This window comes from Diabrotica undecimpunctata, chromosome 5 (assembly GCF_040954645.1).
Source record: "Diabrotica undecimpunctata isolate CICGRU chromosome 5, icDiaUnde3, whole genome shotgun sequence".
Taxonomy (NCBI): domain Eukaryota; kingdom Metazoa; phylum Arthropoda; class Insecta; order Coleoptera; family Chrysomelidae; genus Diabrotica; species Diabrotica undecimpunctata.
In genome coordinates this window covers 16,238,886-16,258,773 of record NC_092807.1, presented here as the reverse complement: position 1 = coordinate 16,258,773, position 19,888 = coordinate 16,238,886, and the positions used below count along the sequence as shown (strand labels likewise).

Below are 19,888 nucleotides of genomic sequence, written 5' to 3'. Positions count from 1 at the left end.
CATTCAGTTTTCATCTGATGCAATGGAACTGATCCATTCTGCTGGCTTCAGTCGGTCCCTGATAGACCAGTTATTCGAGGCGAATAATTATAAAAGAATAAGCAATGAGCAAGTGCTAATAAAAATTTAGTTTTTAATACTTCGGTCATTTAGTTGGAGTTGTTAACAAGTATTGTAATATTGGTTGCTGTTTTCAACAAAAGTGATTCGAAAGAAGTATAAAGCCAAATTTTATAAAACATGTTATTCTATATCACTATAGATTATGTTTTTTCTATAGACATAATCGTTTTGTTTTTTTAATTACAGTAAAAGTACACCATCAAATCAACAATATTGAATATGACTTAAACTAAGAAATATAAAAATTGTCATTCTGTTTAAAAAACATTTTGATTTATGAAACCCTAATTCTGCGCTACTAAACTTCACTAGCAGCAACTCCAGCTTCTTATTGCTGACCCTAAAACGACGATGCAGAAGATTAGAGCTGGCAATTTGGTCATTCTTCCACCTGTAACAAAAAGTAATAATTAAGTGTTAACTAGGTAAAATTACATATTATTCAGTATCACTTCATTTTTCTATTCTATAAAATATAATTAAAGATAAACTGTCATAAAAAGAATAACATAACAGACCAAGAAGAAAACGTAAAAATCACAGTAGAATAAACATAACAGAACAAGTAACTAATTACCTGTATTTAAGATAAATCACAAAATTGATTAAAGAAAATCAAATCCAGGAAATATAGCGAAAAATACTAGCTTGGGATATATTTAGTAAATTCTCTTATATACTCATAATATTCCATACTCGTATATATGTAAGAACGAGGATATTCAATCAGCGTATACTACAGCTTTTCAGTTGTAATAGAAGTTGGCATCAAAATACCAATAATAACATATTTTCCTCGACCTAGGTGGAACTTTAAAAAAGCAGACTGGACAACTTTTACTGAGAGATTGGACAAATGTTTGGGATGGATAACCCCAACACATGAAAACTACATGAGATTTGTTGGCGCGGTTATCTCTACAGCGAATAAAACTATACCCAGGGGATATCGTAAAGTGTATGTCCCAGGATAAAATGAAAAATGTGAGAAATTATATCAAGAATACAACGAAAGCCAAGACCGAAAAATTGCGGACGAACTACTGCACAGTTTGGATGCAGCCAGACGACAAAAATAGATGGAAACTGTGGAAAAACTAGACTTTAGTAAATCAAGCAGAAAAGCATGGTCCTTACTTGGTACGTCGCAGACACACAACTAGAGATAAAGTATTAATAGTTCCCAACAGAGTGGCCTCCCACATTGTAGCTACCTCAAGAGCACCTAGAGATCGTGACCACACCAGCAAAGTAAAGCAAGAACTAAAAATACTAAAGTCTGAATGCCCGCTTACATCTCAATACTCTGAAGCGTTTACTCTAGAAGAAATTAACTCAGCAATATCAGAAGTTAAGTCTAGAAAGGCACCCGGCTTCGATAAAATTCATCCAGAATTTTTACTCCACTGTGGCAAATATGCTAGGAAATGGCTGGTTGATTTCTATACAGATATGATAAAATCAGGGGAAATCCCCCACTCACTAAAAAGGGCCTCCATTATAGCCATATTAAAACCGGGAAAGGCAAATGATCAGCCTCAAAACTACCGACTGATTGCACTGCTGAGCTGTGTCTATAAACTGTTGGAACGATTAATCTACAACAGAATTAGTAAAAACATATTTGAATTGATACCTATTGAGCAAGCAGGGTTCAGACCTAACCGCAGCTGCACAGATCAGATCCTATCCCTAACAACACATATTGAAGCAGGTTTTTAAAGAAAGCAAAAAACATCCGTTGCTTTCATTGACCTATCAGCTGCATACGACACCGTCTGGAGACAAGGACTAATCTGCAAACTAATCCGTGCCATCCCGTGTCAAAAGATAACTAGACTCATTGATAGCATGCTCACCGACAGACCTTTCCAAGTCACAATGGGCAACTCAAAAAGTGTCCAAATGAAGCTCAGCAATGGACTGCCACAGGGATCTGTTTTGGCACCCTTACTGTTTAATTTATACATCGCGGACCTACCTAGGACAAATTCGCAGAAATTTGGCTACGCTGACGACTGGGCCATTGCAGCAAGACATAATAACATGGCAGTTACAGAAACAATACTAACGGATGACCTTGCCATTATGGGAGAATACTTTCGCAAATGGAGGCTACGGCCTAATGCGACGAAAACCGAAGTGTGCTGTTTCCATCTAAATAATGCCCAAGCCAACAAAAAACTGTCTGTTCACTTTGAAGACAGACTACTAACTCATAACTCAACACCAAAATATCTTGGAGTGACTCTTGACAGAACTTTAAGTTTTAAAGAACACCTACAAAGAACGGCAGCAAAACTAAAAACGCGAAATAATATAATCCAAAAGCTATGTGGTACCACATGGGGGTCCTCAGCCTCCGTATTCAGATCATCTGCTATCGGACTTGTATACTCGACAGCTGAATATGCTTCCCCAGTATGGCTCAATAGCAAACACACGAAGATTATTGACACCCAATTAAACCAGACAATACGAATGATTTCAGGTACAACTAGACCAACACCCAACTATTGGCTTCCCATCCTGAGTCACATTCCACCGCCGAAACTACGAAGAAGTCACTCCCTTCTCAGAGAATATCGAAAAATCCAGTCTAACCATCAACTACCCATCCACCATGATAGGCGTGATATCGAAATGAACAGACTGCGCTCCAGATATCCTGTCATGTTAAGGGCCACCTCCTTACATCAGGAACATTTCGACCTCACCAACGCTTGGAGAAGACAATGGGAGCGCGACTCACCACAGGAAGCACAGCAAATGGGTGTGAAGCACAGAGAAACCGCCAGGTTTTGAACTGACCCGGAATACATGGACAACGCTAAACAGAATAAGAACAAGAAGCGGTAGATGTGCTGATAGCTTACATAAATGGGGAAAAGCCCTTACTCCGGAGTGTGACTGTGGCGCGCAACGACAGACCGTCCGTTACATTGTTGAAGAATGCCCCCGAAGGCGGTCCCCTGGAGTTTTTGACGAGTTCCTGAATGCGACCGAAAATGTTTTACACTATATTAATGCATTAGATGTTCGTTTGTAATACTCCATGTAATGTTTTATATTGCTTTTTTAATATGTGTTCTTATTGTATGCCATACGATAAATAAATAAATAAACAGCTTCTCATATACAACTCCCAAATACGGACGTTCACCAAGGACAACACATAAGATATAGCAAAAATACAACCTTTTAAGGAGAGGCAAATAAATATCTAGTATATAAAAAAATAAAATAGCTGGATTAAAATTAATTATATAAACTTAAATTGAAACTTGCTGGACATACACTGAGATAAAAAGATGAAAGATGGAACAAAATAATTATATGAACTTTGACAAAATGAAGGCAGATATCGAGCATAGTTTTATTAATTAAATCTTGCCCAAGTACTTTCGCTTTCTAGATCATCTTCAGGGGCATTTCGTCAATTTTGGGCTATCCAACAATGACGAAATGCCCCTAAAAATGCTCTAGGAAGCGAAAGTACTCGGGCACGATTTAATTAATAAGACTGTGCTCGATATCTGCCTTTATTTTATCAAAGTTCATTTATTCGAGCATTCAACCTTATATCAATCAAATAATTATATAATGAAGACCATCGAATTACAAACTCAGATGGTCAGATTACATAAAACAACATACTGGTTCGAAATGGATGCAAAGAGTCTAGCATAAAGACCGATGGAGGAAAAAGGCAGAGGTCGCTTTAACTAAAATATTGTTAAAACTAATAAGATAGCTTCTGTGATTAAGAAAAAAAAAACAGAATCCAAATTCTTGTAAAATGTGTACAAAATGTTACTCATTTACCTCTACTACTTGGTCCCATAAGGAGCACCGAAGCTGGTTGGGGTACATCCGGTCGAACTTCTACCTCCAAGCTTTTGGCACGGTATAACCGAAAAAGTGTAGCCTCACAGCGCAGTCGCAGAGTTCCCCAGCTACCACCAACTCCTGAAAGCTCGAGCCTTCCGGTTTTCTTCTCTAGTTTATCTTCTACCGAAGTTATCCATTCTGAAGTATACGCTGGCACCTGAAAAAAAAAAAATAAATAAAATCTATATTTTGACTGTTGATAAAAACGACAAAAAAATACAGAAGATGCCTATTACAGTATAGGTTTTTAAGTATACGTAAATCTTTTCCATCAGCTCCACTATCTTGTAGAACTTCCATCAGTTTGTTGTGGTTGAACTTTGTTAAATGCTTTTTGATAATCGATGAAACAATTTTCATCTTGGACTCTAAACATTAAATCCCCCAAGACACATTATCTCTTATAAAACACTGCATGTCTAATACATACTTTTCATTACAAAATTATTTCTATCGTCAAATCAAAGGTGCCCCAATGGGATTCCCCCCTCTCCCGTAATAGCTGATATCTACATGGAACATTTCGAAACATTCCTCATCAAATCTCAAACCCACCTACCTGGTTACGGTACGTTGATGACACCTTTGTCATTTGGCACCATGGAAAGGACACATTAGATCTCTTCCTCATTGAATAAATTCAATACATCTCAGTATTCAATTTACGATGAAAGTTAAGTCTGAAGCGTTTTTGCCATTATTTAATGTTCTTATTTAAAAAAACCCACCTATCCTATTTTGTGTACCGCAAACTCACTCATACAAACCGTTATCTCAATGCCCAGTCACATCATCACGCCGCTCAACTTAATTCAGTTATCAACACTCTTGTTTCCCGTTCCATAGACTTAGCGACAACAATCACAGGTCATCCGAAATCAATTCAATAAGGCAAACACTCTTATAAAACGGCTACCACAAAACCAAAATCAATAGGAGCATTCAAAAACATCTAAATCTCATTTCATGTTTTATAACTTAAACATCATAGTTTTTAATTTAAAAAAATGTAACTTAAAGTTAATCGAACAACATTTAAAGTGTTTTTAACCATATATCTAGTAAATTCAAACATATACATACATTATTATACTTTTAGGATAGCACTGATGATTGAATAGTTATTCCGAAAACGTCCTGTGATTTTTATTATTATACCTTTTGCAAAGGAATTTTTTAAATAACATTTTTATATCTTTTCTTTGGTTGAAAGTAAAACAGGGGATCCAACCAGTTATCAAAAAGGTAGAAAGAAAAGAGACAGACTACATCTATTCTTGTTGTAAATGGAAGTTAAGAAGAACTGTGAATGATCTTATGGATTGACCGTTCAAACCCTGACCAGGTCTCCTACTTGAACTAGCATACGTTGGTGTATTAGATATACCTATGGATGAGCAGTACGACAAGAAATAGGGGTTAGTGGCTTCTTAGTGTTAGTTATTCCAGAGATCCCTATTTGCTAGTGTTTACACTTAAAAAACCAAAATATAAATATGTATAGATAAAATCGTTTGTACTAACAATCGTTATAATTATTATTTGGTAATTAATTATCTAAACAAATTATTAAAAAAAAAACGTTGTTGTTTACCTATTTTTATTTTTCAAAATAAATGTCTCAAATAAATTCAAATTTTGATGTAGAGGTAGACAATACTTTTAAGATATCTTTATGAAACGACACCGATAGAGTTCATTATGTTCAGTATTTTCACGTCTTCACTTGAATATTGGTGGAATTTAATAAAAGAAGAGTAGGACGTCCTAGAAAAAAAGGCTCGATAAGATGCAGAAGGAGATAAAACAGAACAACGTTCAAAAGTAGCGAGCGAAGGTCAAATAACAAAGAGATTTAATTAACTTTTCGAGTTACAAGCCGGAAATCATTCTCAAAATGCAAATAAACAAGTTAATCTTTCTTGGAAACAAAAACCACTATTATCATAGATTGAACTAGTTTATTTACAAAATAATAATCTATTATCCGCTTTAACAACTTTTTAGAAGATTTAAAACACAAAGTCTCATTTCTAATCCGTATGCATGGAGTTTAAAATATATAAACAAAAGCATCTCCCATTGTACGAAAGTCCAATTCCGTTCCCTGCTGAAGAAAAGTTTATTTACCGTGTGATTACCATTCAGGTTGCACGGCGAATAAAAAGACTATTGAGTCTAATTAATCCTGGGCAACTCAACAAACCTCAGAGCATCACACTGAGAGTTGCACACAATACATATACATCTAACTCGGAGCTACAGACGGTATTGGGGTTACAACTTCTGGCTCTCTCGCTCTCAATTACGAACCGATTTCAGTTTCGCGAGGTAGAGCTCAAAATGAAACATTCAGCGGTTAAAATGAAAGGAAACTTTGGTTTTTGATTGATTTTCTTTGTCTCGGGTTGTACTATTACAATGATAATTTTATAAATATTCAAAATTGGCAATTTCTGACGAAAATTGTCTACAAACGATTAATAGAACTATTAATATTAATAAAAAAAAATATATGTTTTATACGGCCTATATTTAGATCGCTTTATTTAACAAACTGTATATATATATATATATATATATATATATATATATATATATATATATATACACTCAGGTGCAAAAAAATCGATCCATTCCTTATTTCTTATTTATTTGAAGTTGTATAATTTTAGAGACATTAAATTACGTATGTAAATTTAGGTGTACCCTCGTATACGAGAAATAAAATAATATTTTTAATATTGCTTTTTATATTTCTTAAAACAAATTGGTATTTCAGGTTTTTGTCAAAAATGATCTGAAGCAAGTAGATATTTATTGAATGTTGTTTTTAATTCAACAACCATCATACTAGTGTAGTGATTTTATTTTCAAAACGTGTTATATTTTTATTTAATTATCCTTCCTAAATGTCTCTAACTCCGAGAGATGCTGCATGGGCGGTGACTTTAGTTCAAGATGGTCGTAGTCAATATTATGCAGCTGAAATGTTGGGTGTTACTCGATCTTCGGTTCAAAGAGCAGTTCGGCGTTTTAGCGACACCGGTAACTTCACAAGAAGACCAGGATCAGGTCGTAGAAGGGTAACATCCGAAAGAGATGATCGATTTTTGGTCTCATCATGTTTGAGAAATGGGCATCTAACTTCAGTTGAACTGGCAAATCGTCTGAGCGAAGTGAGAAATGTGGATGTAAGCAGATGGACAGTTCGTCGACGACTTATAGAAGGTAATTTATTATCCAGAAGGTCAGCCCTATCTCCAATACTATCCATAGAACATCGCAGAGCTCGCCTTGCTTTTGCAAGAGAACATGAAAACTGGAGTGATGCAGATTGGGCAATGCATTGTTCTCAGATGAGTCCAGATTTTGTCTAAGGTCACCAGACGGCCAAGAAAGGGTTTGGAGAAAACACGGAGAGCGATATTTTCAATGTAATATTGCGGAAAGAATAAGTCATGGGGGGGGGGCTCCGTTATGGTTTGGGCTGGTATCAGTTCAAAAGCCCATACTGATTTAGTTATTGTAGATAGAGGTTCTATGACTGCTGCAAGATACATAACAAGTATTTTAGATCAGCATGTGATACCTTTTTCTCCATTCATTGGACCTAATTTTATTTTTATGGACGACAACGCGCGTTCTCACCGTGCTAGAATCGTCTACCAATATATGGAGGAGGTGGGAATTGTTCGTATGAACTGGCCAGCTTGCAGTCCCGATCTCAATCCTATAGAACATCTATGGGATATGATGGGAAGACGTCTTCGAGCACGAGTACCCCGTCCAAACAACTTGGCTGAACTTACAGCGGCTCTTCAAGAAATATGGGACCAATTGGATCAATTTGATATCCAGAGGTTAATTACCTCAATGCCTAGACGTGTACAGGCGCGCTTATAATGGCCCGAGGGGGAAACACTAGATATTGATTTATTATCAATGTTTTTCTTAATTTCAGAAAGTTTTAAATATTCCTGTATTTTTGAGTTTTGGCGTATGTCTCTATAAATAAATGATTTTTTTGGATAATCTGTAAAAATTATTTTAATCTAACTTATACTTTTACATATATACCTGATTAAAAACCATGGATCGATTTTTTTGCATATGAGTGTATATATATATATATATATATATATATATATATATATATATATATATATATATATTCATTTTTTTTTCAATTTTTACATTTTTACACATTAATAATCAACTCTTATCACTTTAATTAAAGGAATAGAGCACTAGGTCCTAAACTATTTTCTAGTTGGATAGTGACCTTTAAAAGAATACCAAGTCCATTTTCACTTAGAGGAATAGAACACCATGTGGACTTATTCCTGTTTTATTTCTCTACGCATGTGAATAACCGCAGAACATAGTATTGCATATCTCTATGATGACAGGTAGACTGTGCTAACAGTTGTTTGTTACTAATAATAAGAATAATATACCATAATTCTCGTGGGAGAAAGACTCTTGAATTACTAAAAAGTTCTGCGACTTCTACTGCATTTACAGGTAAGCTACCTTTTTTGCTCATTATTTTTAAATTATTAAAAAACTTAACCTCAAAATGTTAATGTAGTGATTTGATACCAACCTTAGACTAGCAATAATATTAAATATTCTACAACCGACATTATAAGCCTAGTTTTATTTTAGAATCAAATAATACACCAAGCGATAATGTTTTAAATGAAGAGCATATTATTAGAGATGTCTTGAGTTTTGATGAAGAAGATGAGTCTGATATAGACAACAGTTATGATGAACTACTTGTGGTGGAAGCGAAGTCGGATCTGCATTACTGAAATGGGCAGATAACGTCATTCCTGGCAGTAAGATAGAAGAAATCATACTATGGTTGGTACGGCCAGAATAAAAATGTTAGCATTATTATGTGTTTCTTTTGGATACTCAATAAGTATCCTCAAGTAAAAAATCATCACTTAGAAGTTTATTCAATCCTTGTATAAGCCTCGGTAGAATATCAGTTCGATTTTCAACAATATCTTCAGGATTTGTTGTTTCAATAAATAAAAATCAGTAACCAAAACATTTATGATGAAAATAATCCATTAAAATAGAGTTGCCATATAACTATTGTTACGATAAATATCACGGCCTAAAATAAATGTAAATATGATGACTAATATTCTGTTTTGTTGTAGAAATTTCGGCGGAGGTTCTAGATTCAAATTATGGTGAATCCTCCAACTAGATGTTCTCGACTATTCTAGTATATCAGGATTTCGTATATAAATACATTTTTATATGGAGGGACAGTTAATTCTGAAGACCCGCGGCCGCGACTTTAATTGTTACGCTCGCTATATAAATGATGTATTATTCTTTAAATTAATATAAATTAAATTAATATAAATTATTGTGCTTTTTAATGAATTAAGATAAGAACAAGACATTATAAATTAAAGAATTCACAACAAAATATAAATAATTATAAATAAATAAAAGACTTAACACTATACTAGCAAAGTACACACAAGTACTCACAATCCAATGTTAATAATGTTTGATATGGTTATACTTTACTAAGATAAACAACTTTTCTAATAAAAAAAAACACAGCTATAAGGATTCGAAATATCTAAGAAAAACAAACTGCAAGTTATACTTCTATGTATAACTACCAAAGTAAATCTCTGGTAAATATTTGTAATGAAATTAATAAAAACAAAATTATATACAACAGAACCTGGCTAATGACGAAAGTTGCCACAAAAAAAAAATATACAACAGAATGGAAATTCCTATTAACGAAACTCACATTTTATTACAAAATACAACGAAACAATACAAATATTTTAATTAATATACAAATCATAAAATAACTGTGTCTATTTTCCTTTTTTACCTAGTTTATACATTTTAAAGACAGGTTCGTTATCGACTAATCATAAAAAGCAGTGATTTTAGACGTTCAACCTTCAAAATATTTTTTGAAGCAAACACGTGCAATGAATCACATACTTAGATTTAATTAGTTGACAACAAAACATATAGAAAGCATTATAGACGATATCGGGAAGTAATTGGTCAAGTAAATAACCAATTACTCGCTGTACATTGACTCATTTAAATGAAATAGGTGGATCTTTTAATGAATTATCATCGCTCAGAAGTTTCTACTAAAGGATCACACCCACATAGAGGCGGACACTGTCCACGCGCTAATAGTGCGAAAGAAAAAAAAATTTAATAAAATTTCTATTATATTATATAACGCCCTGGGACTGGCAGCAGTTAGTCAGACAAATCTCAATGAAATATACCGTACATAATATGGAACTAGAAGATTTTAAAAATATTAGGTCTTTGTATGATGTCAAAACATCTCAAAATCCGCCTTTGATTAATAGAAAAAGAGACATTAATAAACAACAAGTTCTTCTGTCAAACTGTATTTATCTGCAAGTAAAACGAAACAGCCTGGGAACTCAGTTTTTAAAAAGTAATTTTCATGATGAAAACCAGGAGATTGACCTTGTTAGGTTTCGAAGGTGACACCTTACATTGCTACTAGATTTGCAACTGGTATCACAAACTCCAATACCTATATCACAACAAAAGTATAATGATCTACTGGGCATTACTGCCATCTGTTATTAAGTTTTGCCATTATTTTTATAAAAACTTAAAGCATACTAGTAATACTAATAGTAATTATCCAGAAGGAGACTTACTTGACGATGACTGAGTGGTTTGTACGTAAAATACCATTTTCCAAGTTATTCCGAAAATTAATAAAAATAGAGTATCGTGTAGAGAAAAAAAATACCTTTCAAATGATGTGCCGCTCGACCACACGTGCTATGTAAAAAAACTGGCGGTTGATGCGGAGCAGTAGGGGGTTACATTTGAGGGCATGAATTTTGCATGAAAATTCGTCCTCTTCCCAATACAAAGTGACGTGTTTTTTTAAATTTTGAAGAAACTCTTGGTTTCTGAGTTTCTGGGGGTCAATTTTTCTTTGGAACACACTGTATATATATTATATATTATTATATTATTTATTATAATATAGTATAAGTATGTGCGCGTATGTGTATGCGCGCGCGTGTACGTGTGTGTGTTTGTGTGTAACTTTTAAAAGCTTTTATCGTAGATCCTGACATTTTTATCAACGTGTGGCAATAGTTTTAGATGACTAGTTACTAAAAGGATATAAAAATTCTATACGATCCCCTCATTGGCTTTCCCTGATTTCTCAAACTATTGTTCTTTTACTTCATTTGACCGCTGCGTAGAGTTCATTGTGAGTTAACCAAAGAAAAGTCGAAGAACGACCGGATATCATTAGGAGAACTGGTGCTGAATCGTCAAATCATCGTGATGCGAGCATCGAGCTATATTTATAGCTTGTTAAACTTAAAAAAGTCGAGATGAGAGTATTTGAAGATGATAAGACTTTATTGTGGTTCGTTTAGTTTTTATTAATAAATCTGGGAATTAAATTGGAGATTAAACTTCGTTTTTGACGTTAAGTATTCCAAATCTAAAATATCGAAAAGACACAAAAAACAATAACGTCAGATTAGTTTAACTTTTAAATTTTTGTGTAAAATATACACTAATGCCCAAAATTAACGCACCACCTTAAAAGTACCAAAAGTTTGAAGCTATTTTTCTCATGAACGAATGACTAGATTTTGATGATGTTTTTTTTTCATATTATAGGTCTATTTCTAGTAAATCAATGTATTAATGTTTTCTGAAAAATATCAACGTTTTCCCGTATACGGGGTGTAAAAATAAAGTTGTGTTTTTTCATCGTTTTTTGCAACACCCTGTGGAATTTATTAGAAATAAACGCTACATCTTATTATTATTTTGAGATAAATTTGTTCTTTCTTAAGATTTTCGTGAAAAAATTATTTTGATATCCCTATTATCACCGTATTTGGTCTTGATCGATTGCATACCAAACTTCTCTCACAATAACTTCTATGTCGTCAAGAGAGACACGAGACACAAATTCTAATTAAAAGAAAAGGAGCGAATGGAACTACATGGTTAGACAAAATGTCTAATATACCTTTCACCTGATAAAAAATCTCTTTGTAAAGCAACAAGGTTCGTTTGCGCTGTAAAATATTCCTTCCCAAACCATTACAGATCCACCATTGAATAAAGTAATAGGTCTTATAATAATATTACACTGTGCATAGCGTTCTCGTGGCCGTCGATTAACTCTCACACTGAGCTATATAAGCAATACCACGATTCATCAGTGAACAACACGTACTTCCAGTCATCAACATTTCAGTCAAGGTGCTATCTGGCAAATTGTAATCTACTTTTACAATGATTTACGTTTAAAGCTCTGACTGGTATCCTTATTTGAAGATCTTGTTCAGCGAGACGCCTTTATATAGTGTTTCTACTAATTTGAATATTATGAACATTTCTCACTTGTATTTGTGAATGTCTCATTGTGAGAAAACGTTCTCTTATAGCACGAAGCCTGATAAACTGATCTTGTCGTGGTGTTGTAAGTTTTTCTCTTCGTTATCCTCGCCGTTTCGTATGGTCGTTTGTTTCTCGAAAACGTTGAATAACTCGTGATATTGTAATATGAAATACCCCTAACCTCAAGCCTATTTCACGATAACTTAAGCCTACATCAGCTAAAGTAATTGCCTGAACACTTTCATCTTTGCTCAGATTTCTTGAAATTGAATGTTGAATTTTTACAATTCAATAAAGTCACGTTACACTTTGAACGTACATTTATTTTTTGATAATAAAGATATCGATGATTTTTTTACGAAAATGTTGAAAAAAAAATTAAACTTTTTTAAAGTATTAAGATTAAGATGTAGCATTTGCTTTAAGTAAATTTCACAGTGTGTTGCAAAATAAGATGAAAAATCAAATTTATTTTTACACCCCGTATCTAGGTGAAATGTTGACACCTCCCAGAAAACAATAATACCGTAATTACTTAGAAATAGGTCTGCAATGAGCAAAAAAATTTATTGAAATCCAATCAAGGATACACAAGAAAAATAGCTTAATAATTATGGTAGAGTTGAGGTCGGGCTTTAATTTTGGAGAGTAAAAAATCACGCAATGCTTTGAACATACTTTTCTTTTTTGATAATAAGCGTATCGTAATGATTTTTTTACCAAAATGTGAAGAAAGAATGAAGCAATTTTAAAATATTCATAACATGTAAAATTTGTTTCTAATACATTCCACCGGGTGTTGCAAAATGAGATGAAAAAACACAACTTTATTTTTACACCCTGTATATAAGTAAAACGTAAACATTTCTTAAAAAACATTAATGTAGTCATTAACTAGAATTATACCTACAATGTGGAAAATAAATCATGGAAATCCAATTAAGGGTTCAGAAGAAATATAGTTTTAAAATCATGGTCCATTTTAGGTGGTGCGTTAATTTTGGAGAGTAGTATATATTATAATACTGGGGGTATAATTATGCAAAATAAGCTTTAAAGCTAATTTACACTTTGAGAAGTAAAAAGTACAAGTAAGAAGTGACAAGTGGCAACTGACAAGGTGTTAAGTGAAAAGTGACAAGTAAAGGTTCCCACGGTGCAAAGTTCTTTTTAACAAGTTAAAAGTAACCGCGTCAGTGCACAATGGAGGAAGAACAACGTTTACAAATACGGAACATTATAAGAGAGATAGTTGAAGTGGTATCATCGGAAATTCAAAGTGATTTACTTGCTGAAATTGAAAGACCAAAGAAATTGTGGCAAAGAAAATGGATAACCCGAAGTCCACAGTATGGAGTGAGCGATAAACTATTTCAGGAATTAATGGACGAAGATCCTAGAGAGTTTTTTAATGCGATGCGGATGACACAAGACAAATTTAACGAGTTATTGACTCTTGTGAGATACTTTTATGAAAAGTGCCTTGTCAGCAAAAATTTAACTACAAATATTCCTGTACATGATTAATACTGGATGCAACTTAAGAACACTTTTGCAAACATTTTGCAAACAAAATGAATTTATAACTAAATTTTTACTTATGTAGTCAATATAACTTATGTATGGACCCAGACGGTTAACAGAGTTGACGGTTAATAGAGAGACAGATAATCGAGGTTCCACTGTACAAAGAAAGGTGGAGAAAAATAGATGGATTGGTCGAAAGACTTTTGAAACTTTAATGGCCGCACATTGCTCAACAAACGCCATCAGTTATTTGTCTTCAAGAAACTCATTTCAAAGGTTCTTACTAACTGTCCTACTAACAAAATCAAACTTAATATAAAAAAATAAGAGCTGGATCTCGACATCAGATTAAGCAACCAAAAATCAAAACTGGAAATCTTTCGTGGCATCCATCAACAACTCTACTCAACTGTCTTCATTATGGGGACAAATTCGTCAACTATCTGGAACACAGCAAAACGCCCAAAATAGTTTTTTAAAACATAATGATCAATGAATTACCTCAACAGAAGAAATCACAGAAATTTTTGATGACTTTTACGAACAAAATTCCAGCACTAACAATTACTATCCAAGTGTTCTTCAATTTAATTTCAGAAATGAAAAGAAGGAGATAATGATCACAGAAAACATGGATGACTACATGAACTCTCCAATTTCACCAGAAGAATTAGACGATGCTTTGTTAGGCATAACAAACTCTTCTCTGGTGTCCAGATTGTATACCAACAACTTTTCTCCAAAAACTAAGTACAAACGCTAATTTCCATAGGCTTGGTTAGAATCATATATTCTCCCAATCCCTAAACTTTAAAAACCGAAAACAGATCCACAGTCCTATAGAGCAACATCCCTAACCTCGTCAACATATAAGCTATTGGAAAAGATTATAAACCGTCGCCTTTCATGGTTTCTGGAAGATAAAAAACTACTTATCCCGGAGCAGAACGGCTTTCGTCAAAATAGATCAACGGCGGATAATAGTTGATCTTGAATGCTAAGTTCACGAAGCACTCATTAACAAACAACACCGTCTAGTTATTTTCTGCGATATAACAAAAGCCTATGATTGGTATATGGTATAATAAAAAAGCTTCACTCCTGTGGTATTAATGAACAATTCCTAAAATTTATTCAAAATTTTCTTTAACTCAGAACATTTAAGGTACGAGTAAATGAAACGCTATCATTAACTCGAATACAGGAAAACGGAATCTCCTAAGGATTGGTGTTAAGTGTATTTTTTGTTGCAATTAACGATATCTTGCAATAATGTCAACAAACAGTTAAAGGAAGACTGTACGCAGACGATTTGGTTCTCCTACTATATTTATTAATTCTATTATAGCCTATATAATAAGAAAAGAATGGCAGCTGTATTATATCAGAGTTGTTTGAAGATGACTGGAAAAATATTGACGAATTCTACCACAACTGTACTGACGGCCTGAACACGCTATAAATAATGCTAAAATTAGAAAATCTTGTTGTCCAGATGATACACCAACTGAGTTGCTGAAACTAATAGAAGATGATAACATAAAAGTAAGACTTTTTAATTCAATATACAACACCGGAGCGATTCCCACAGATTGGCTCAAATCCATCTTTGTCGTAATACCTAAAAAACACAATGCGAGAAAATGCTCAGAATATCGATTAATTAGCCTAATGATCCACACTCTTAAAATTTTTCTAAGAATACTTCACAACAGAATTAGACGCAAATGCGAAGAAGATCTCGAAGATACCCAATTTGGTTTTAGAAATGCTATGGGAACCAGGGGGCACTTTTTGCGCTTAACATCCTATTACAAAAATGTTGTGACCAAAGAAAATATGTATTTGCATGTTTCGTGGACTTAGAAAAGGCATTCGATAAAGTACAGCATGTAAAATTAATGAAAATACTGAAAAATATCGGAATAGATGACAAGGATATTCGTGTCATTAAAAATTTGTACTGGAATCAAACTGCTATCGTAAAAATTAGAGATAACTACACCGATGAAATCTCCATACAACGAGGAGTCAGACAAGGTTGCATTTTGTCGCCAACATTGTTCAATGTTTACTCAGACCAGTTATTTAAAAAGTCACTTGAGAGACAACCATATGGAATAAAAATCAACGGGGAACTACTTAATGTGATTAGATATGCAGACGATACAGTAATTCTTTCAGATAATATTGAAGGTCTCCAAATTCTGCTTCATCGTATTCACGAGGTACGAGAGGAAATGGGCATAAAAATAAACTCAAACAAAACCAAATTTTTAGTGTCTAGTCGTGACCCACATTCCGATGCAAAGCTTCAATTAAACGAAGCCCAAGTTGAGAAAATCCACAAAATGACATATTTGGGAACTGTGATAACGGACCAACTAGATCCAGACATAGAAATAAAATGTAGAATAGCAATGACTAAAACTACTTTCATGAAAATGAAGTCATTTCTTTGCAATAATCATCTCAGTTTAGAACTACGACAAAGAATGGTTAATTGTTATGTTTGGTCTGTACTTTTGTATAGTGCAGAAGTATGGACGCTAAAAGTATCGATCATGAACAAAATTAGAGCATTGGAAATGTGGGTTCATAGACGAATTGCTGAAGATACCTTGGACAGGAAGGACAACTAATGAAGAAGTACTAAAGAGCGTCAACAAAGATAGAGAAGTGCTAAAGACCGTTAAACATCGCAAAATGTCTTATCTGGGACATATAGTAAGGGAAAGTCGATATAAAATATTACAACTATTCCTTAAAGGCAAAAGCAACTAATCCTTAGAGGGCCGTAGAGTTGTAGGAAGAAAAAAAGTTTCTTGGTTAAAAAACATTCGTAAATAGACTCAGATAGATAGAAGATAGTGTGCAGAAGTCATCGCCAACCTCCATTAAAGGCACTTAAAGACGAAGGTGGATAAAAAAATAAAAAAAAATGAACTAAAACACATTCCTTTTTATAAAAATATTATAAATTCATGGTGAACGTTGTACTTTTTACATGAACGGAATACTTTTGAGACTATCTACTGCTAAAATCAACACACGAGCATATATTTTAATATATTTTTAACGAGAAATAAATTACCAACTCTTTGAAGTTGCATTATAAATTATATTTTTCACCAGCAACTTGAAATTGCTTCGGTGACACCATAAATATATTTCAAAGCAACTGAGACGAATGCTTGCAAAAATAGACAATATTTTACACATAAGAATCTGCGCTATCGATCTGAAATTTTCAATTCCATTCGTTCCGTATTCTTTGAACACATTTTTTGAGAGTCAAGAAAGGTATAACAATAAAATTTACTGTTATTGCTCCACAAAATGGACTTTTTCTATTTTTATGAAAGGAGCGTGAAATATTCGGAGTGACGACTTCTGGGATGTGAGGTTGTTAAAAGTTGATAGAATAATCAGGAATTTTAGATAGAACTGCTACAATATTTTTTGCTGAATCGCTGAATTATTTTACTAGCATAGTCATATTTTAATAAAATCTTAAAAAACCGTAATGCTCATTTAAATAATAATATAATCGTTTTAAATTAATTACTATTTAAATGGAAATAAACCACAATTAAAGGTTAATCTAAGTTTATTGACGTTTCAATTTCCACTTCGGAAATCGTTCTCAAAATACAAACGTTAGTAAATTGAACAATTTTTCATTTTTTTACTTGGTAAAAAATTCTTCTAATAATTTAATTTTATCTGACTCATTTATATTGACAATTCAGACATACATTATACATTTTAAAGTAGACGACTTTAAAATGATATTGCCAATATTGTTAAGTTGCGTTCCTGGGACAACTTTACTTGTAAGATAGTTCATTAGATTACATGAAATTAACATTACCTTGAGAATATCCGTCAGAAAAAATCATAGCATGTAATTTGTCTTTAAAAAGACAAACACATGCCATGGTGACAGTAAAATTCTCCTGTTAGTGATTCCATAGTAAATTATGAGGGAAAAACCAGGAAAAAACCTCATAATACTATCCCGACGTGGTAAGTATTTGGTCGTACATTTAGTTTACTTTCAATAAACACCAAATTCTGATTTTATGGAAGCCAAAAGACCACGAGGAAGACCGCAAATGCGCTGGAGCTACGATATTAAAAAAACTGCAGGACCAATGTGGAAACGTGTTACAAAGAATAGAGATGAATGGCGAGCATTAGGAGAGGCCTATATTCGGCAATCCGAATAGAGAGAAGGGCTAAAAAAAAATCAACATTGCCGTAAAAAAAGCCATTTAAAAATATAGAATAACAACAAGAGAAACCATTATTAATAGGAGTGTTCAAAAACTAGCGTAGATTTGCATTATGTATAAGTATAATTTGTTTGCTCAAGTTCGGTTGTAGTGAGAACATCTGAGGTGTAAATATTAAACAAGAGCGGCGATAAAACCGACTCTTGCGGTAGGCAGTTCTGTAAACTTTTGAATTTACTGGTTTTTCTATTAAAACTTATTTAAAATGATTTGTCACTGCATTTTATTTACTAGGTGATTAAATTAATTAAACGGTACCAGTTAAGTAGTAGGTTTCCTTTCCGTAGGTCAAATCAATGAAAGCTACTGTCGTTTTGATTTTCTTTTGGAAGCCATTTTCAATAAATGTTGCTAAAGAAAGAACTTGATTACTGCAGTTACTTGCTGGCATAAATCTGGCTTAATCTACGGGAATCTTTCCACTGTCAGATTGCAAAAAAATCGGTTGCCTGTAAAGTCGGTTTTACGGGCGAAAATTTTACGTGACAACGTCTTTTTCTCGGTAGAATATTTATTGATATGAATATTATTAAATTGCACAATAGGAACAAGGAATTGAATGAAAATAAGAATTGCACAAATTTTAACTATAGAAATATATTTTGTTTACTAAAACATTGTACATGTAAACTTAAACTTAACTAATTTCTATTTGAGTGATTTTGTTGAGGATAGGACGATGATTCAAGCACGCACCGATTCAACGCGCCTAATTCTCTAGTGTTGCGCGCGCAGCGGACCGATCATGTTTGAGTGGGAGAGAGACGCAAGGCATTCGCCGGTCCGGCGGGCCTCTCTCTCGTTCGGTGACTCACTGTAACAGACGTGAGCGGGCGTTACACTTTTTCATGAATGACTCCCAGCCACAACCTAATTTAAGACGTTGTCACGTCAAAACCTTGCGTAGATTATCCTTTTAAAAATCTTATAGGAGACACTGGTCTGTAGCTCTTTAGTAGTAAAGAGTCTTTGCCTAGTTTGCCATTTACCATGACTTTGCTTTGTTTAAATAGTTGAGGGAGGGAGGGAAAAAAGCAGAAGGTCCCGGCGGAATACCAAATGAATTGATAAAAAATGGATCGGAAAAGTTATTCCGTATGATACATAAAATGTTTGAGAGAGCACTGAATGAAGACTTACCGGCAGAATGGACCCAAGCATATATGACATCAATATACAAGAAAGGAAATGGAAAAAACTGCGAAAACTATCAGGGAATTAGCATTATATCGTTTATAGGCAGACTGTATGGAAAGACCATAAAGAAAAAATTAGAAATATATATATACAAGATGAAATCGGAGAAGACCAGGCAGGTTTCACAGCGGGGAAAGCATACTTAGATCACATTTACACGGTCGAACAACTAATAGAAAAAAGAATGGCCAAAAATAGATCCATCCATCTGGCTTTTGTTGATCTTAAGAAGGCATATGACTCAATACCTAGAACCAAGCTATAGGAAGCAATGGAAGACATCGAAGTTCCACGAAGATTAATAAACGCGGTAAAAGCACTCTACAAGAATAACGAAGTAGCTATCAAAACGGGCAATAGAATATGCAGTCCATTTAAGACGACAAAGGGACTACTACAGGGTTGCTCCACAT

At 33.7% G+C, this 19,888-nt stretch overlaps 1 protein-coding gene across 1 annotated transcript in view; it reads right to left on the bottom strand.

The window, feature by feature from the left end:
- The window catches only part of LOC140440534 (uncharacterized), a 193,743-nt gene continuing 173,855 nt past the window's right edge, over nt 1-19,888 (bottom strand). The window contains exons 4-5 of the mRNA XM_072530911.1: nt 3,949-4,171; nt 1-514 (exon numbers count right to left, since the gene is read on the bottom strand). Coding sequence (XP_072387012.1) covers nt 432-514; nt 3,949-4,171 — 306 coding nt within the window. The 3' untranslated portion in view covers nt 1-431. The remainder of the gene's footprint in view (nt 515-3,948; nt 4,172-19,888) is intronic.